Source organism: Ursus americanus, chromosome 16 (assembly GCF_024610735.1).
Source record: "Ursus americanus isolate L20-20 chromosome 16, mUrsAme1.1.p, whole genome shotgun sequence".
NCBI classification, from domain to species: Eukaryota; Metazoa; Chordata; class Mammalia; order Carnivora; family Ursidae; genus Ursus; species Ursus americanus.
In genome coordinates this window covers 58,787,697-58,808,921 of record NC_142142.1, presented here as the reverse complement: position 1 = coordinate 58,808,921, position 21,225 = coordinate 58,787,697, and the positions used below count along the sequence as shown (strand labels likewise).

The 21,225-nt window shown below is 39.6% G+C and overlaps 1 protein-coding gene across 2 annotated transcripts in view; it reads left to right on the top strand.

Annotated features, from left to right (window-relative positions):
* Positions 1 to 21,225, top strand: part of CUL5 (cullin 5) — an 87,791-nt gene that overhangs the window by 18,359 nt on the left and 48,207 nt on the right. The window contains exons 2-3 of one of the 2 annotated variants that reach the window (XM_045797708.2): positions 2,553 to 2,662; positions 16,753 to 16,852. In XM_045797708.2, the coding sequence (XP_045653664.1) occupies positions 2,553 to 2,662; positions 16,753 to 16,852 (210 nt within the window). Of the gene's footprint in view, positions 1 to 2,546; positions 2,663 to 16,752; positions 16,853 to 21,225 lie in introns of those variants that run through there. The other variant, XM_087868472.1, reaches the window with a different exon arrangement.

The following is a 21,225-nucleotide window of genomic DNA, read 5'->3' as shown; positions in this document are numbered from 1 at the left end:
TCCCTCGGAACAGTAGAAAAAGTGAAGCCAGTCATAAGGTTAGTACACAAATTTTATGGCATAGAATTAAAATGTGACTCTGAATTTCTCCATAGCCAACACTTAAGAGCAAAGTTACCTTCATGATTCACTAAAGTCTATAAGGTAAAAACGAAGCACAGCTAATCCGAGTACAAAATTTTGAGTGAATATCACTTGTGGGTGCTTATAATAAGAATGTTGTAATTTTGGGGCACCGGGGTGGCTCAGTTGTTGAGCGTCTGCCTTTGGCTCGGGTCATGATCCCGGGGTCCTGGGATTGAGCCCCATATCGGGCTCCCTGCTCAGCCGGAAGCCTGCTTCTCCCTCTCCCAATCCCCCTGCTTATGTTCCCTCTCTCGCTGTGTCTGTCTCTGTTAAATAAATAAAATCTTAAAAAAAAAAAAAAAAAGAATGTTGTAATTAAAATACGTACCTGGGGCAAGACAGTACGGTAACTTTTAGGATCATCAGTGTTCGTGGATATAAAATGTGAGCACAGTCTGGCTGTGATGTCTGTCACCTCATTGATCAGCAGGGTTGATCTGGCTGATCTGGCTGACTAGACAGGTGTCCCCTTCTTCCCTCACCACTCCATGTACGTCCCTCCCAAAGCTGCACACTTGGTTGAAGAGGATGACCCTCCCCAATAGAGGAAGACAGTTCTTTTGTCGAGGGTATATGAGTAGCTATACTCCTCTGCTAGAACCTCCAAACAAGCTCTCAGGGTCCATTTGTAGGAGAGCGCAGGGTAGTTAGGCTTGCAAGACTCCAGACACATTCAAATGCAGCCCTGCATGTCATAGACCCTCCAACATTTTTATCATGAATTTGCTAAATATGCTGATTCTGAAGTCAAGAGATTCTGATCCAGTAGGTCTGAGTTAAGTTTTAGAAACTTGTATGTGAAACCTCCGCACTGGGTGATTCTGGTGTGGGATCTTGTTAGACCACATGTTTAGAGACCACTTCTGGGTTTTAATTTTAGGGAGTTTGCAGATTCCAGGTAGTCAGTCTAGAAGCTTCCCTGATAACGAGTGAGCAGCATCTTTAAGAACATTATATAGTAAAAACAATGAGTTCCATAGGTGTGTTTGGACATTTTTCATGAGCATGTTAGGAAATGGATGACTCGTGTGGAAATTTATTGGTGAAAGCAAGTCACATGGCCACAGTAGTAATGACTGAACACATATGGTCTCTCTCCTCTCTCTCTCTCTCTCTTTCTAGTAATGTAATGAATTGGTGACCTCTTTTTAATATTCGACCACTTCACATTTGTGGGATAAACCATGTGTGATTATGAAGTATCATTCTTTTAATACACCACTTGTTTAATTTGCTAATATTTATTTAAGATTTTTGCACCTATGTCCTTGTTGAATTTGTCTAGAGTTTGCATTTCTTGTGCTCCTCTCACCAGTTTGGTGTCAGGGTTTTGTTAGTATTAAAAAAGGGGATGGGTATTTTTCTGGTTTTTGTTGTTGTTTTGTTTTTCCGTTTTCAGAGTTTATATAGACTCTCAGTGTATTTTTTTGTGGGGAATTTAGGGCAACTATAAAATTAGAAGGCACAGTCTCTATACACAAGACCACCCTCGCTTCTGATACCAGCTACAGGTTTGGAGGGTTCCCAAAACCACCCCGAGGTTCAATAATTCATTAGAAAAACTGATAGATCTTACAGACTCATATATCATGATATGGCTTATTAAGGAGAAAGGATACAGATTGAGATCTGCCAAAGAAAGAGACATGCAGGGCAGAGTGTAGGAGGGTTCCAAACACAGAGCTTTCCTCGTCCTCTCGCTTGTAGTCAGATCGTGTATCTCTCTTGGCCTTACTGTGTGACCATGTGTATGGAGTACTGCTTGCCAGAGAAGCTCACCCAACCTTTAGGATCCAGAGTTTGCTTAATTTTTATTTTTTGAGTGATCTCTACACCCACCATGGGGTCACAACCCTGAGATCAAGAGTCGCGTGTTCCACTTACTGAGCCAGCCAGAGTTTTTACTGGGGCTTCGTTATGTAGGCATGACTGATTAATTGCTTGTGGATAATCTCAGTCTCCATTTTGGTTAACCCAAAACCACCTCTCAGAGTTACAGTGGTGTTTCTGGATTGGTCAGCCCCAACCCTAAGGACTCTGTGGGTATGGCCACTTCTCTCCTTAAATCACATTTGTTAGATTATCCAGTTTGACCCAAGGTTACCAAGCAAACAAAGGTCTCTTATCAGACACACTCTGAGAGCCCAGAGATTACCTACCAGAAGTCAAGGACAAAGACCAGACCTTCTCCTTGGGCAAGGCCAAATTCTTTATATGTTTGTACAATTAATTTTCTTTTTTATGGTGTCTTACTGTGGTTTCTTGAAACCTGATGAAGTTTATAGGGATTCCATTATGGAAAACAGATTGTTTTAAATTTTGAACCTTGCATTTCTCTAGTGAACTCTTGAAAGACAAAAATAACAAACACTTTTGATTTAACTGCATTTAAATTAAACTCTTTTTTTTTTGTTTTTGTTTTTAAGAATAAAGGGTCACTTCAATTTGAAGACAAATGGGATTTCATGCGCCCGATTGTTTTGAAGCTTTTACGCCAGGAATCTGTTACAAAACAGCAGTGGTTTGATCTGTTTTCGTAAGTAATCCATTAACTCTAACTTTTTGCTAACGTAAAGGAAATTTTGGTGGTGCATTTCTATATCCAAATGGAATGCTCACTTTAGACTGGACTGTTTACCTGTTTACAGTTATTACTAGTCCATGTCCTCTTCTATAATCAGTGATTTGCTAGGGGGACTCTGTCATACACAGCTGTGGTTTATTGCAGCAAAAGGATACAAAGCAGAAGCAGCAAAAAGGAAAGGTACTTTGGATAAAGTCTGGGGAAGAACAGGCACAGGCTTCCCAGAGTACTTGTAGAATCACATATGACACAGTCTCTCCAACAACAGGACTGACAACATGTGATACGTTGTCTACCTGAGAAGCTCTTGCAGACTCAGTAATGAGCGTTTTTATTGGGGACTGGTCACATAGGTAGCCTCTGCTTGGCATATACCCAAATTTCAGATTCTCAGATCAGGTGTTCAATGTAAACCATATAGATTGTACATTTAAGGCACAGTGGGCCATTCTTACTATCAAGAAAGTTATATATCAGGGTAGGAAACTGTTCACCATTTAAGTAAACTCATTATTAGTAGGATACAATGGGACAAGGCAAGGCCAATTTGTGGTACCGATCTCAGTTATGTCTTTTAGAGGTCCTAGATTTAGCTAGTGAAAATAAATCCCACCAACCATGAAGTTTATTTTAGGAAACCAGGTAGTTTTCTTCTTTCCTTCCTTCCTTCCTTCCTTCCTTCCTTCCTTCCTTCCTTCCTTCCTTCCTTCCTTTTCTCTTTACTTTTCTTTTTTCTTTTCTTTCTGATTTTATTCATTTGAGAGAGAGAGTGCACAAGCAGGGGGAGGGGCAGAAGGAGGGAGGGAGAAACAGACTCCCAGCTGATGATGCGGGACTCGATCCCAGGTCTCTGAGATAATGATCTGAGCCAAAGGCAGACGCTTCATCTGAGCCACCCAGGCGCCCCTCTCCTTCACTTTCTATATGAACCTTTTTTACATGGCCTGCAGCGTCAACTCAGGCACAGCACAACTCCGGGCCCCTAAGTTGAAGCACACCTGAAAGCTTTCCAGGGTTAAAGCAGTGTCATGATCATCAGAGCTTGTCCACAATGGCATATGTGGTCCCCCAGAAACCAAGAGTTTACTGTTGTTCAGGTGCTCCAGGCGATACATATGTTGGTCAGGCAGTATACGGTAACAAGGCCCCCAGGACCATTAGCTCTAGAGTTCTCATTCCTGTTGTGTTAATTCAGTTCGGGCCTTGTTTTCAGATGAACTGCCTGAAGGAAATTAGTTCCAAATAGTTTTGTTTATTCATGAAACCAGCTGATTGGCCTCACTAGTGTGGATGATGTTTAGAAGGGCTCTGTGTGGGAAGTGTAGGAGTTGGGCTGCTCCCTGCTGTCTCCTAGCACTGTCAGGTTTGATTTCAGGGTACTCACAGCAGCGAGGAAAACCAGTGCCGGAAATTGTCCTTCAGGAAGACAGCAGAGCTTTGAAGAATAATGCTGAAAAACAAAAATCATTGATGTCTTCCTCCTCCCCTGTGCCTTCTCAGGTGCTGTGTTTTGTTTTTTCTTTCTCGGAAAACCAGTGTGTCCCATTCAGTAATGAAAACTTTTCAGTTTTTTTTCCCCAATCATGTGCACTTGCAAGAGGAGCAAACACATTTTTACAGCAAAGTACTTTATATACCCTTCACTAGAAAGATGTATCGTGTTTGGGTGTTGTTCTGGATGAAATCCCAAGTGTTCAGAAATTTTTAAAGTAGGTTTATGTCACCTCCCATGCCTTTTGTCCTGATCATTTATCTAGTGAGCGTCTTAGAAAAGATCTGCTGCTTTCTGGAGATGGCTGTGTTTCACAACCAAGTTGCCTTATTAGGGTGAATGTACAAGGATGGCGAGGTGAAGGTGAGGGAAGTAGAGTCAGGTTATTATTAATCCATTGTTGAAAACTGAATACGAGTCCATCACAGTGAGACCTCACTGAGAGGGTGTCAGGAGTCCCATCTGTGAGGGGTGGGTCACTGTCTTGCCACTGGCGGCTTTTGGCAGTAACCACAAGTTAGGAGTGCAGGTAGTGTCTGTGTCGGATAAACAGAGCCAGTCCTCTGCTTGACTTCAGATGGCGCCATCAGAGAATAAACCCTCTTCTGTGGGCATCTGGAAGTGACTCAGGTGGTCCAGCCAGAATCCATGGTGGTTTCAGTTTACGGCTCTGCACAGGGTGTCTGAAACCTGCAGCAGTCCTCATGTCAAAGTCCTCTTCACTGAGCATATGTGTGCTTTAGTTCAGCACAGCTTATGTTGAACTTGAAACTGCCAGTAACAGATAGTATCAAGTTTCAGCTCAGAATCAGATCCAGGCAATTAAGATCTGTAAATTTGAGATTCTAAAAAAGAGAGCAACTTTTCTTCTCCAGCTGCAAAGCCAAGATCGTGACAGACAGACAGTCATGTTCCACGTCCAAGTAACAAGCAGGACTTTCCTAAGCCCTTTTCATCTTACCAGTCTTGGAGACCAAATTGACTCATTCAGAAACATGCACATCAGGCTGGAAAATCATTAGCCTCTTAAGGGTCAGACATCTGATTTCACAGGAGCCCAATGGCAACTAAAAACTGCTTTAAAAACTCCAAAAGTGTATTTCTATCTAAAGATTTCCTTTGTTTTTATGTTGTCCCACTTTTCTCAGACATACCAGTAGGTTAAAATAGTAGTAAATATCACCCTTTACAGAGGGTTTTTCTGTTCCAATATTCAGACACTTTAAATTCCAATTCCCTTACCAGCAGTTTAAAACAAGGAAGTTGTGTCCACTAACTTTTTGAGGGATAGCCTTTCCTGATAGGTACAATCCCTGTAGCATTTATGAAAGTACAGGCATATAACATTTTACATCTTTTTTGATCATACATCCAGATGCCATTGCCACAAAATACAAAGCCATCTTTTAAACCTCCCCTTTCTTCCCATTATAAATTCATTCAAACCCCTAGCAGCGTTGACAACATTAATGTTAGAGTTGCTGGGAGATCCTGGCTGGAAATCGAGGGGCCTGGAAGGATTGCTTTAGCAGCAGCCGTTGGGCTGAAGAAACAGCTGGAGTGGTTTCCTCTCCCTGTAAGCACCCCACCCCAGCATTTTCTCCCCTGATTTATCTAAATCTTTCTCCAACCCCAGGATCTGACTTAACTATTATTACCTCATGGCTCGGGGAGTAGGGGGGAGAATAATGCCAACATTTGACATTTTTGATTCACCCAAAGCTTAACTTTGGGCCTTTTCTCTTTCCAGTTGGAGGCAAGAACAAAATCAAAGGTGTTAGCCAGACTGTGTGTTTTCTTCTTTCACTTGAGTCCACATGGCCAAAAGCAGCCAGGGATGAGGAAGCCAGCTCTATAGGGATAGATCTCTTGTTTTCAGCTTTCCTGGGTAACTCTTCTCTCTTAAAACACATGCAGCTCTGCTGCTGTTTCATACCATAGCCACTCAAGCACCAAAGGTTCATTGTCCAGTCACTTCCTCCTTTTATCAGACCGTGCTCTCACCATGTTTCGGTGAGTCCCAGCTAGTCTAATGAATCCCACTTCTGATACCAGTTGTGTCACCAGTCTCATGACCGCCTCGAGGTTTGGTGATTGCTAGGAATACTCACAGGACTCAGATATAGTTGTATTCATGGCTATGATTTATTATAGTAAAATGCAACAAAGGTGTGGGTGGCAAATTCAGGGGAAACCAGGTGCATGTTTCCAAGCATCCTCTCCCACTGGAATTACACAGGAGACACCTAATTCTCCAACAGCTGATTGTGACAGCACATGTGAAAGTCTGTCTACAGGGAAGCTCATTAAAGACAGTGTCCAGGGTTTTAACTCTGCCTGACATGAACTTAAGTCCCAGACTCCTAGGTGAAAAGCAGGTGTTCAACATAAATCAGATTGTTTACCTAAATATTTAGGCACAGTGAGCGATTCTCATCAGGAAACAGAACCTTCGCAAAATCCAAGTTCCCAGATACCAGCCAATGGCCAGCATTGCAAACATATCTTCCTAAGGACAGCGGTCTCAGATCTGCTGTAGCTTTTCTGCGTATGTTCTAGTGGAATATTGTATCAGGAGTTACAGATGTGTGACTGAATGATCCATACACATTAAGCTGTTGTGCTCAGTTTTTTTTTCTTCATCACGTAAGAAAAATCTAATTTCCCTAAATAATGTAGAACTTGTTGCATAATATTAACTTTTATGCACAGTTCTGCCTTTTGAAAAATTAAAGTTCAATAAACTCATAAGCCTTTTTAGAAATACATAGCATTCATGTATACTTATGTTCTTCTTAAATTATTTGATTAAACTATTTTATGAATAATATGTTGAATGTGGTGGGGTCTTTTTTGGTTTTGTTTTGTTTCTGTCAATTTGTGTTAATTGTGTCATTTATCATCTAGAATAATGCTTGTTTTCTGTGCACTCCTGACTGGGAGGAGTGTAGTGTGTTCTCTGCTTAAAGTGCAGTTCTAAGCAGAAACAGTCAGTACCTTTGTACTTGCTCTAGTTAGTGGTCTCATCACGTCGTTTTTAAAAATTCTTGATCTCCTTGGAGTTACCCAAGGTAGCTCAATATGTAGTCCTGTTAGGTTAAAGGATTCTTGTATATCTTAACATGTTATCACCAAAATTGCAAGACCTACTTTAGTTGAAGCCTTTAAAATTTTAGGGCTGCTTGGGTGCCTCAGTTGGTTGAATGTGTCCAACTCTTGGTTTTGGCTCAGGTCATGATCTCACGGTTGTGGGATTGAGCCCCATGTTGGGCTCTGTGCTCAGCGGGGAGTCTGCTTCCCCTCTCCATCTCTCTTTGCTCCTTCCCCTGCTCATGCTCGCTCTGCTCTCTCAAATAGATAAATCTTAAAAAAATGTATTGTAAAAAAAACTTTCAAATTTTATCCTGTTTGATCACATAAATTAATAACATTTAGGTTGCTTATATCTTTCTAAATTTGGGGTGCTAATATATTGTAATTAAACTCCTTTGACTATTAGCTCCTTTTTTTCCTCATAAATCCTTGTTTCTCAATAAGAGTGCTTTTGGCATTTTAGGTGGTTATAAAAGATTGTTGAGCATATTGTGGGATGTTTATCACCTCTGGTCTTCACTCTCAGACACTCTTGTAGTGGACATTCCTTGTCCACCCCCACCCCTCATTAGTGAAACAAACAAAAAAGCTCTGATACTTTTTCAAATGAGCTGTGGGGATGGTATGTCCCTCAGTTGAGAACTACTGCTCTAGACACATACTTGGTTTGACTCTGGTTAGTGAAATTAAAGCCAGAATTAAATAATAAATTGTTTTCAACTTGTGAGACCTTATTTTTATTTTTATTTTATTTATTTATGTGTTTATTTAAAGTAGAGTCCACACCCAGTGTGGAGCACACCATAGGGCTTGAGCTCACGATCCTGTGATGAGCCACCCAGGCACCCCAAAACCTTATTTTTAAGAAAATATATCTTCACTATAAATTTTTTTTAAGATGTTATTTATTTGCACGAGCAGGGGAGGGGCAGAGGGAGAAGCAGACTCCCTGCTGAGCAAGGAGCCCGAGGCAGGGCTCAGTCCCAGGACCCAGAGATCATGACCTGAGCTGAAAGCAGGTGTTTAACTGACTGAGCCACCCAGGTGCCCCTTTACTATAAATTATCTTAAATGATATTTTTCTTGAGGGCGCCTGGGTGGCACACTTGGTTGAGCCTCTGACTCTTGGTTTTGGCTCAGGTCATGATGTCAGGATCCTGGGATCGAGCCCATGTCAGGCTCCATGCTCAGTGGGGAGTCTGCTCTCTCTCTCTCTCTCCCCCCACCCTCACCCTTTGCCCCTCCCCCTGCTCATGCACTCTTTCTTTCTCTATAAAGTAAATAAATAAATCTAAAAAAAAATTATGAAACATTTTTCTTGTTCCTGAGTTGGTTTTGGGCATCACTTTCTCCTCTCTTGTCTACCTCGTCTCCATCATGTAAGCTGACTTGTTGTTGTGTACCCCTTAAATCCTGGTTTCTTCCAGAGTTCCATTTTTTCCTTTTAACTGAGTTCTCCTGTCTACAAAAACAATCCAGATTATTCTTCTGAGTTGAACTTCCATACTCAAAGGTCCTATTGTTTTTTTCTATATGTCTGTCTCTTAATTTCTGTAAGTACTCCATATTCAGAATGATAAAAATGTGTTATTCATAGCTTCAAACCAAAACTCTGAAAACTACCATCAGCTTCCTGTATTCTTACTCCCTCATATTGAATTGATTACTAGGTTTCTTAGGTTTCATAGGTTTTATTAACTATCTCTTGAATTGACCTTCTTTCTATCCCAGCTTCTTCCCCGGCCTTCATCTCATCTAAGTATCAATAGTCTTCTGCCTCCCTGTCTTTGTTGTGTCTCCATGTATCAGTTGTCCACTGCTGCATAACAGATTACTCTCAAGGTTAGCAGCTTGAAACACTGCACACTTACCCTGTCATGGTTTGAGCGTCAGGAAGCTGGTAGCAGCCTGATCGGGTGTTCCAACTCAGGGTCTCTCGTGAGCTTGCAGCGAAGCTCAGTAGCAGATGTAGGCCCAGACTCAGGCAGGGCTGAGTGATCTTTCACAGGATTGTGGGCAGGGGTCAGTTCTTCCCTAGCTGCTCAGTTCTTCACCATGTGGGCCCCTCCATGGAGCAGTTTACATGTGGCCGCTTGCTTTGCGCAGAGTGAGAGGGTACTCCCCAGACAGAGCTCATGGTGTTTCTGTCATAGTTTTGGCGGTGATAAGCCTCCACACGTGTCACGCGCTATTAGCCGCACAGACATGCTTGTACACTGTAGGCGGGAACAGTACACGGGTGTGAATACCAGGAGACCGGGATCATCGAGGGCCGTCTTAGAGGCTGTACCTCAGAGTTAGAGGAAATAGATGGTGCAAGGTTTAGAAAGAACTCTTTAAAAACTCCAGCTTATGTCATAGAGGAAGAAGATTTAAAAAGAACTTACATTGAAAACGAAAGTCAAGATAAAGAAGAGATCTTTGAAATAAAGGATAAAGAGCCAAAACATAAAGACCAAATCAGTGATTTGAAAAATAAAAGCAGAATTCTCCCTGGATGTAGAGCAAAAACAAAGTATGGAAGATAAAATAGAAATGAAGAGATAGGGAAGGTAGATCTAGAATTGGGTAAACTTGAACCAGGGGGAGAGACTAGAAATAGTAGAGGAGAGGGTATAGTCCAAAAATACAAGGTGGAAACTCCCCAGGTGGAACTCTTGTCCCTTCCCACCCATCTCCACAAGTCTTAATATTGAAAGTGCTAGAAAACATGCTGAGACATATCCTTAAGGAGTTTCAGAATTCCAAGGATAAAGAAAATACCCTAGTTTTCTTGGCATGAGGGAAAAAAGTTAACTTTCAAAACAAAGCCGACTGTATTCAGCACTTTTCATTGGCCAAATTGGATGTAGGAGGTTGATGAAACATTTTCTTTAAATATTTGAACAGAAATTATTCCAAAATTAATATTTTCTAGTCAAGTTTATAATCAGGTTTAAAACAAGATGAGCATATTTTCAGATAGGTAAGGATTTAGAGGATCTAAGGGTCCTGCAGAAATGACGTAGGTAACATTTCTTCTGTTACCAACGTTGGTCATTAAGGAATTGAGCTTTACTAAGCTAGACAGAAGGTGGTGCTCCCCAACTAGGAATCCGGACCTCAAGATGACCATGAATAGAAGACGGCAGACATCATCCATCCAAAACTATAAGGAAGTAGAAACCAAAACATTTTAGCTGATAAAAATTATTCCACAGAAACTAGCTATGAAGCAGAACACAGACACAATGTTCCAAACTGAGTTTGGTATCCTCACACAGACATTTAGGGTAATTTAAGAAATCTTGAATCAGAAATTCAAAAGCTAAGGAGAGAAATCAACAAAAGTAAGGAAATAAAATGAAAATTGAACTCAAAACAAATAGGAAAAGTCAAAATCATATCAGAAATTAATCTCAGTAGATGAAGAAAAAACAAAAAGATAAATGTTTCCTAAAAAATTAGAAAAATAAAAAATTATTCTTTAATCTGATAAAGGTCATCTGCAAGTATTCTAGCAGTAGACATAATTTCAATAGTGATACGTTGGAAACCTATTTAAAGTTGGGACTAAGACCAAGAGTCTATTTGCACACTTCGTTTCTTTTCCCCCTAGATTTCGAAATTTGTTGCCATGGTATTATCAGTAGTATATTTATATTGTACATGTTTATATATCTCATATATCATCCCTAATCCTACATATTTTTCTTTAATCTGATCTTTAAGGAGTTGATCCATTTTATTGATCTTTTCATATAACCAAGTTTTAAAAATTGCTTTGATAAAATACATCATATCAAAACTTGTTCGATCCATCTAAGCAGGGCTTAGGTGCTGAGGAGTTTATATAGCCTTTAATGCGTATGTCAGGAAAAAAGAGTTTGGAAGTCAGTGATCTGAGTGCTCATTTCAAAAAATGAGGACAAAGCCTAGCACGTTAAAACTAAGGAAAGTATAAGGAAGGAAAAGACAAAAGCCAAAATTAATGAAATACAAAATAATTGTGCAACAGAGAAAAGGAAAAGGCAAATATTAGTTCTTTGGGAAGAATAATATTTATTCAATTTATTTTCATTATCAGATCCATAATTGCTTTTTTTTTTTTTTTTTTTTAAGTGGGCTCCATGCTGGGCATGGATCCCAATGCAGGGCTTGGACTCAAAACCCTGAGATCCAGACCTGAGCTGAGATCAAGAATCGGACACTTAACTGACTTAGCCACCCAGGCGCCCCCATAAGTTGCTGCTTTATTAATGTCTTCTTTCTGGTTACTTTGAATTATTTTTTTTTTTTTCTGGTTTCTTTTAGGATGAATTCTTAGTTCTTTTATCTTTTTGTTTCAGATGAAAGCATTCAGGGCTATACATTTTTTCCTTAATACTGCTTTTACTGTTACCATAGGTTTTACAGTATGAAATGTTTTCCTTTTTATTGCTCTCTCTATTGTTAGGAAATTTGTGTTCTCAAATCCACGCATTATCCAGGGACTTAATTTCTTTTTCTTTTTTTTTTTTTTTAAAGATTTTATTTATTTATTTGACAGAGAGAGAGAGCCAGCGAGAGAGCGAACACAAGCAGAGGGAGTGGGAGAGGAAGAAGCAGGCTCCCAGCAGAGGAGCCTGATGCGGGGCTCCATCCCAGAACTCCGGGATCACGCCCTGAGCCGAAGGCAGACACTTAATGACTGAGCCACCCAGGCGCCCCCCAGGGACTTAATTCCTAATAGTGATGTCTTTTTTGATCACTTATTTATTTATGGATTATGATCAGAGAAATAGCCTGTAAAAATATTTTAAAAAATTTTATATGGGTGCATATGTTCTTAGGAAAAAATTATCTTTTTTAAATAATTTTTTTATTTTTTAAAAGATTTTATTTATTTATTTGTCAGAGAGAGAGCACAAACAAGGAGAGCAACAGAGGGAGAAGCGGGCTCCCTGGAAGCCCGACGAGGGGCTTAATCCCAGGACCCTGATATCATGACCTGAACCAAAGGCAGACTGAGCCACCCAGATGCCCCCCCCTTTTTTTTAAAGATTTCATTTTTAAGTGATCTCTATACCCAGTGTGGAGCTTGAACTCACAACCCTGAGACTGAGTCACATTTTCCACCCACTGAGTCAGCTAGGCGCCCCGAAAAAATTACCTTTTTGATAGTTGTAATGAGAATCTCTAATAAATCATATTTATTGATTGTATTTTTAAATTCCTCTTTGTCCTTAATTTTTTTTTTGGTCTAGATTTTCACACGTTGAGAGATCTTGGGATAGACACTGCTGACATGCTAAGCCACACCCATTCCTGGTTTTATGTGCCTTGTGTACTTTCCATGCGGCTGCGTTCGTAATACTCACTTCTTCAGCTTCCCTTGCTGTTTGGTCACGATGTGACACAGTTCCAGCAAAGAGGTTTACAGGAGGGCTTCTAGGTTTTGCTTTTCAGATGAATTAAACTAATGTGCCAGGCGTGGTCTTCCTTTTCCACCTTTAACCCTCACAGGGATAAGAGGCTAACATGCTAAACTGGTGGAATGGAGAGAGAGGGATGATCTTCTCAGTCTCTGACCACACACCAGCAGCTGCCTACCTGTAGACTTCCTGTTATTTAAGAAAAATAACGTAGTAGTTGGAGCCACTGTTAATTGAATTTAATGTTTTATCTAAATGCATCCTAACTGATATAATTAAGGATGTTTTAAGTATTCCATTGTATTTGTATCAAGTTCTTTCATTCCTAATTATTTTGTGTTACATTTTGATATGCATATGTATCAAAATGTAACACAAAAATAATGTAAGTAGTTGGATATATCTTCATAAATAATGCTTATCATTACATAAGATTTCTTTTCTCTAGTTCTTTTAACCTTAAATTCCTTCTTGGATGATATTAATATTGCCACCCTGCTTTATTTTGGTTTGTGTTTGCCTGGTATCTCTTAAGACACACTGTCTTTTTATTTTCCTTAAAAAATTTTTTTTTGGTAAATTGTACATTACATAAAATGTACCACTTTAACCAGTTCAGTGGTATTTTACAATCATTGGCACTGAGTACATTCACAGTGTTTTGCCAACATCAGCATTATCCATCTTTTGCACCGTCTTCGTCGTCCCACACAGAAGATTTGAGCTCTTTACCTGTATGAATTTGCCTATTCTAGGTACCTCGTATAAGTGGAATCATACACTGTTTGTCCTTTTGAAGGACATACTGTCTTCCAGTGGGATAATTTATTGAGTTCATATTTAATATTACAACTGATATCCTTGTTTTATTACTTCTCTAACTTTATCACTCAGTAGATATTCTTGTTTCTTCGTTTTTTTGTTTTCCGTATTTTTGTTAATCTGAAAGTTCACTTCCATTAGTGGTTACATTCCTATTTCTCACTTTCCATCAGAAGCAAATAGTGTTACTATTAATCAAAAGCAAAATACCTGTTTTTTTATACCAGGGTCACACTTTCTCTTTTACTTTCTTTATACCCAAGGAACTTGAAACCTTTGGAATACTTCTTACCTCCTGCTTCTTCTCCCATCCCTTCTGTCTATTGCCTTAAAACCTTTGAAGAACCTTTACTTTGTTCCTTTCCCACCCTGCCCGCTCCCCAATTTTTCTAATATAGTTAAGTAGTTAAAAAGAATTTTGCTTACATGTCCCTTTTTTTTTTTTTTAAAGATTTTATTTATTTATTTGACAGAGAGGGAGACAGCCAGTGAGAGAGGGAACACAGGCAGGGGGAGTGGGAGAGGAAGAAGCAGGCTCCCAGCGGGGGAGCCTGACGAGGGGCTCCATCCCAGGTCCCTGGGATCACGCCCTGAGCTGAAGGCAGACGCTTAACGATTGAGCCACCCACGTGCCCCTACATGTCCTTTTTTTAAAAGCACTTTGGTTGGGGCGACTGGGTGGCTCAGTTGATTAAACATCTGCCCTTAGCTCAGGGATCGAGCCCCACCTCCACCTCAGGCTCCCTGCTCACTGGGGAGCCTGCTTCTCCCCTCCCACCCCCCCCCACGCTCGCGCGCTCTCTCGCTCTCTCTCTCTCTCGTGCTTTCTCTCTCAAATAAATAAAATCTTTAAAAAAAATAAATAAAAGCACTTTGGATATATATTTCAAGAGAATGTATTTTTAACTATTCAGATTTAATTTCGTACATTTATTGCTTGCTATTACTCCTTCCCTTTATATTCAGATGTCATTTGATATAACAGATAAAGTGAATGAACTAGAACTACTTGCACCTATTATGGATAAATACCAGAAGCAATGTTGAGTGAAAAATCATTAGAAAAACTGTTGTTTGATACAATCTTTCCTTCCTTCCTTCCTTCCTTCCTTCCTTCCTTCCTTCCTTCCTTCCTTCCTTTCTTCTCTTTCTTTCTTTCTCTTAAGAGAGGGTGAAGAGGGAGAGAGAGAATCTTTTTTTTTTCCTGTAAAAATTTATTTATTTATTTGACAGCGCACAGGCAGGGGGAATGGCAGCAGAGGGAGAAGCAGGCTTCCCATGGAGCAGGGAGCCCGATGGGGCCTTGATCCCAGACCCTGGGATCATGACCTGAGCTGAAGGCAGACGCTTAACCGGCAGAGCCACCCAGGCACCACCAGGAGAGAGAGAATCTTAAGCAGGCTGCACACCCAGGTCAAGAGTCAGATGCTTACTGACTGAGCCACCCAGGCATCCCTGTTAGATACAATTTCTGTGAAGTTCAGAAATACTCATAGTCTGTTGTAAAACTTGAAAAATAACAGATTCAGTCTTGGTTACTTCTGGGGATGGTGGAAGAGAGTAGGATCAGGGAGAGGAACATACAGGTATTACCATAGGGTATTTATTAACCCATTAACGTAGGGTATTACCATAATCCATTCCTCAGGTATAATATAAAATTTTTCAAAATGTGTGTGAAGATTGACCAGGAGACTTGAGGAGGTCTTTTGTGTGATGATGAGTAATACTGTGTTTTGAATAAGAGTGTATTGAGAGCATGCTTTCCTGATGTAGCAACACTTAGGAGTAACTGGAGGTTGATAAAAGGGGGTGGAGAAGTGCTAAATCAATCAGAAGTTTAACTCTTTCGGGTGAGATTAATCCCGCATTCTTCACCACACCATTCCTTCTTGCCTTATGAGAGTCAAGCCACATTTTAACCCTTCTGACGTGTATACCCAGCAGTACTTCCATGGACAAGGATACCAGGGTAGTCCTCTTTCGGGGTGGCCTCTGACTCCTCTGAGGCATGACTTTTGCCCAAAAACTCCCAACAGCGTTACCATACTTTCTTAGAACTGCCTGACAGCCTAAGGCTTAAGGCTCTTGGTACTTAGCCATCCTTTCTGTTCTTCCCTACAGGGAGCAGACTGGTTTTGGAGGTTTTACGTTTAGAGCTACTATGATGTATAATTTGTTTCAGAGACTCACTTTGGCTACTGTTTGTGGAATGGTTAGTTTGGAGAGTTGCAGGAGTAAATTTGGGGAAATGGTTTTCTGAGTGTTCCGGGGCCCACCTGCCGGTTTCAGCGTGTGCTGGCCATGTGGCCCCAGCTCCACCGTATACTATCTTTGCAATCTTGGGAATGTTCCTTAACCTTTATTTGCCTCAGTCTCCCCATCTGTAAAATGGTGATAAAAATAGTACTACCTTCAGAGTAGCAGTGAAGGTTAAGTGAATTAAAACAGCTTAGAATAGTACATTGTTATTCAGCAAATATTTGTGTTTGCTGTATGCTAGGCAGTGAGCTAGATACCACTCTAAGCTCAAAGCTAAATTTAACAGGTGACAAAAGCAAGTTCAAATTAATGATATGCAGACAGAACTTTGAGTTACAGTGATGTCCCTGAGAATCTGGACATAAAACAAACGATTTGGCCATTGTTATAATGTTACAATTCTGGAGATCTCTTATTTTGATTTCTTTGGCTTTTTTTTATAGCAGGGGCTCCATTCGTTACTAAATGAGTCGCTGGGGAACATTTTGTTTTTGTTTTGTTTGTTTTGTTTTTTAAATAAAGGAGATACAGTGGTAATTCATGTGTAAATATGATGACTCTATGGGGGAAGCTGAGAGATTTGCTGGTATTTAAATGACTAAATTTTTTTTAAAGAGATGGAATAGTTTACATGTATTGTGGTGAAAGATTAAAACAGTTCATACTTTACATGAGAAAAAAAATTGATAATGGTTAACCATGGGATGTGGGATTTAAAGATGGGAGCAGGCTTTTATAATTAAAGATAAGCAGTGACTAGCAGAGATTTAAGGAGGAAAACAATGACAAAGAAAGCAAAATGAAAGTAGAAAAAATGTGTGTGTTCGATAACTTACAGAGAACTCGTGGTTCTTAGGGATGGATTTATCCACCCTCAGCTGGGAGTAGCACGGTCCTCAGAACTGTATTCATGCAGAACTTGATGTGAGTTTTGTCTTTGTCCTTGTGTTCATGTTTGTTTACCTGCTTTATTTTTACAGGGATGTGCATGCAGTCTGTCTCTGGGATGATAAAGGTCCAGCAAAAATTCATCAGGCTTTAAAAGAAGATATTCTTGAGTTTATCAAGCAAGCACAGGCAGTAAGTTCCATATCTTTAGATTATTTTAAGATTTAGAGAATATCATATTTTCCGATGTAGGACTTCTAGAAATAATCTTAAAATATCCCATTGACTTTTGACATTTATTGATTAATTTTTTTTAAAGTTTGTTTATTTAAGCAATCTCTACACCCAACGTGGGGCTGTAGCCCACGACCCCAAGATCAGGAGCTGCGCACTCTACTGACTGGGCCAGCCAGGCGTCCCATGTTGATTAAATTTTTTAATGAGATGATTGTTATTGGTCGTTTATTCCCCCTCAGTAACATTTTTGTTAAGACAGTACATCATTATCCTCAATTAAAAGATGCTGTACAGAATTCAGTTTTTTATACGTTCTTTAGAAGTCCCCACCATTTTTTTTTTTTTTGCTGCATGTCAGTACACAAGAATCGATTTTTTTTTCCTCACAATTAATACCTCTTCTTAAGCTGAGAGTAATTTTCTTCAATTCCAGATACTACTTCAGCTGCACTGTCCTTTATTGCTGCTGCTGAGCTGAAATTCAGTTGGGTTGATAATATGTATAAGTGTTTAATATTACTAAAATGAAGACAGAGCTCATTTAGACATTAGGTCAATTATGCAAGAGTTAGTTTTGTTTTGTCTTTACTAACACCTTTGTTTTTTGGGAATAGTTAGTGCAGAGATAAGGTATTACTTTGAATCAACTCTTAACACTGAATTTTTTTTCTGTTCTATAAAATGAAGTTAGAAAACAACAGAGCTAGAATTTTTTATTCTTTAGGTGAATTTTTATGTCAGTATCTCAAACATTAGTCAAAGTAGTCTATTAGAAATTTTGTTAAATACTAATAGCTTAACAGTTCAAAATCAAAAATGGTCTTTTTCTATATATGACTTAAAGAAAAATGTTGACGTCAAGTACCTGATTGTTATATATTTAATTCTGCTAATAGCCACCACCATGATGTTAAAAGATTCATGTCACATGGGGTATTACTTACAAAATGAAATGTTTTGATATCACCGTTAATTCTGTCATCTTGATTTTTTAAAAAGATTTTATTATTAGAGAGAGGGAGGAAGGGGAGAGAGACAGTCAGGGTGGGGGAGAGAATGAGAGAATCTCAAGCAGACTGCTGAGTGCAAAGCCCGACCCGGGTCCATCTCAGGACCCTGAGATCATGATCCAAACTGAAACCAAGAGTCAGACGCTCAACTGACTGGGCCACCCAGATGCCCCCTGATAAATGATTTTTTTAAAAGTATAGTTTTGGGGTGCTTGGGTGGCTCAGTTGGGTAAGCATCTGCCTTTGGCTCAGGTCATGATCCCTGGGTTCTGGGATGGAGGCTCCCTGCTCAGTGGGAAGTCTGTTTGTCCCTCTGCCCTCCCCCACTTATGCTCTCTCGCACATGCGCTCTCTCTCTCTCTCAGATAAATGAAAAATTAAAAAAAATATATATAGTTTTATAGGAAATTCTCTTTTAATGAATATAAAGGATATTTTCAGGCTTTGCTTATATAAGTAAATACTTCAGTATCACAGTTGAATCACAATTATACTTTTCCAGAACTCATTTAGAAATAATGCATTGGAGAGCATATCAGCTTTCCTGTTTATGACTTTCAGTGAAAATATAAATTATGTTTATTTCAAATTGATGGAGCTTTAGTCTTTAGTTTCTGGAAATGGGCTCCTGAAGAATCATCTTAGATATTGTTAACAAATGTTAAAAAATACACTTCACACTAGAAAACAAAAGTATGTGTTTCACTGTAACATGACTCAGTAAAGTCTGGAGGGTAGACTTTAGCAAGACCCTGAGGATGAGGTTTAGTGTCACTAATTCAGAGTGCTTAAACGGTAGGAATAGTAATGCCAGATATGCCTATATGCTTTCTCAACTTTTTTCTTTTTTTAAAGATTTTATTTATTTGACAGCAAGAGCATGCGTGGGGCTGGGGGGAGGGCGGCAGAAAGAGAGGAGAAGCAGGTTCCCCGTGAGCAAGGAGCCCGACACAGGGCTTGATCCCAGGACTCCGGGATCATGACTTGAGCTGAGGGCAGATGCTCAATGACTGAGCCACCCAGATACCTTGATTTCTAAACTTTTAAGAAAATTTAGCTTTGTGAGTTATTTTACTAGTCAGTTATTAGACTAATTGAGCTTATCTAGTTAGGGAGGACCAAATCTCTTAAACAGGAGAGATTGTTTCCATATGCATTAAGATGTTTATAGCATTATTTGAAATGACAAAATGGAAAGTAAAAGATAAATGTACAATGCTTGGCAGGTTATGAGGGTATTTAATTTTGTTTTGTTTTAAATTAATGTAAGTGTTCTTTTTTGCTTATAATTCTGTATAGCAATTTGGGCTAGGCTTACCTGATTTCTCCTAAGCTTATTAATGTGCCAGCAGGTAGCTGGTGGCTTTGCTGGGACTGGATGATCCAAGAGCGCTTTTCTCACATACTTGGTAATTGGTGCTGGCTTCCACCTGGCATTTCTCCCTCAGGTGGTTTCCCATTCTGGGGGAACCCAGCTTTTGAGGTGATGGTGGAATCTTCAGGACCTCCTCAGATCTTGGTTCAGAAGTCTCACGGTGGGGGCGCCTGGGTGGCGCAGTCGTTAAGCGTCTGCCTTCAGCTCAGGTCGTAATCCCGGCGTTATGGGATCGAGCCCCACATCAGGCTCCTCCGCTATGAGCCTGCTTCTTCCTCTCCCACTCCCCCTGCTTGTGTTCCCTTTCTCTCTGGCTGTGTCTGTCTCTGTCAAATAAATAAATAAAATCTTTAAAAAAAAAAAAAGAAGTCTCACGGTGTTACATCTGCATTCTGTTGGTCAAAACAAGTCACAGGACCAGCCCAAACCACTAGTGCAGAAATACACCCTGCCATCTTTTAAAAAATTGAGATATAATATACATACCAGAAAATTTACCCTCTTAAAGTACAAGGTTTAGTGGGTTTTAGTATATTCATAAAGTTGTGCAACTATCATCCACTCATTCTAGAACATTTTCATCACCCTAAAAAGAAGCTCTGTACCCATTAGGAGTTAATCCCCCATAACCCACTCCCCACAAACGCTGGCAACCACTCATCTTCTTTGTTTCCGTGCATTTGTTTGCTGCGTGCATTTCCTGGAAATGAAATCCTGCAATATGTGGCCTTTAATGACTGGCTTCTTTTGTTGATAATAATGTTTTCAAGGTTCAACTACATTGTAGTATTTATCTGTGTTGCATTTCTTTTTATGGCTGAATAGTATTCCATAGTATGACTATGCAACATTTTTTTTTAAGTCTATTCATCATTGGTGGACATTTGGGTTGTTACTACTTTTTGTCTGTTTTGAGTAATGCTGCTATGAACATTTGTGTGTAAGTAGTTTTTTTTAAATTGAGTTATAATTGACATAATATTAGTTTTAGGTGAACAACATAATGATTTGATGTTTGTATATATTATGAAATGATCACCACAATAAGTCTAGTTAACATCCATCACCACACATAGTTACAGAATTTTTTTTCTTGTGATGAGAACTTTTAAAATCTCTTACCAACTTTCTGATATTCAGTACAGTATTGTTAACTGTTATTGCTACCCATATGCTACATTACTTCTTCCTCAGTCTTATTTATTTTATAATTGGAAATTTGTACCTTTTGACTCTTTTGCCCATTTGTGCCCCACCCAGCACTCCCTGCCTCTTGTAACTACCAGTCTGTTCTTTGTATCAGTGAGTTTGGGTGTTTTTGTTTTTGTTTTAAATTCCACATGTAAGTGAAATCATATTTATCTTTTGCTGTCTTATTTCCCTTAGCATAATGCCCTCAAGATATATCTTTGTTATTGCAAATGGCAGATTTCATTTTTTTTCTAATGGTTGAGTTCATTGTATATATATATACCACATTTTCTTTATCTTATTCATCTATCAATCGATACTTAGGTTGTTTCCATATCTTGGCTATTGTAAATAATGCTGCAGTGTACCTGAGAGTACATATGTCTTTTTGAGTTAGTATTTTGTTTTCTTTGCATAAATACCCAGGTGTGGAATTGCTGGTCATATGGTAGTTCTGTTTTTAATTTTTCGAGTAACCTCCATACTGTTTTCCACAGCGGCTGCAGCATTTTACGTCCCACCAGCAGTGCGCAGGGTTTCCCTCTTCACGGCATCCTGGCCAACACTTGTTCTTTCTTCCTTCTCCGTACGAGCCATTCTGACAGGTGTGAGGCGATGGCTCACGTGGGTTTGGTTTGCATTTCCTTGGCGATGAGTGAGGTTGAGCACCTTTTCGTGTGTCTGTTGGCCACATCTGTGTGTCTTCTTTGGAAAACGTCTGCGTAGATCTTCTGCCCGTTTTTCAGTGGGAT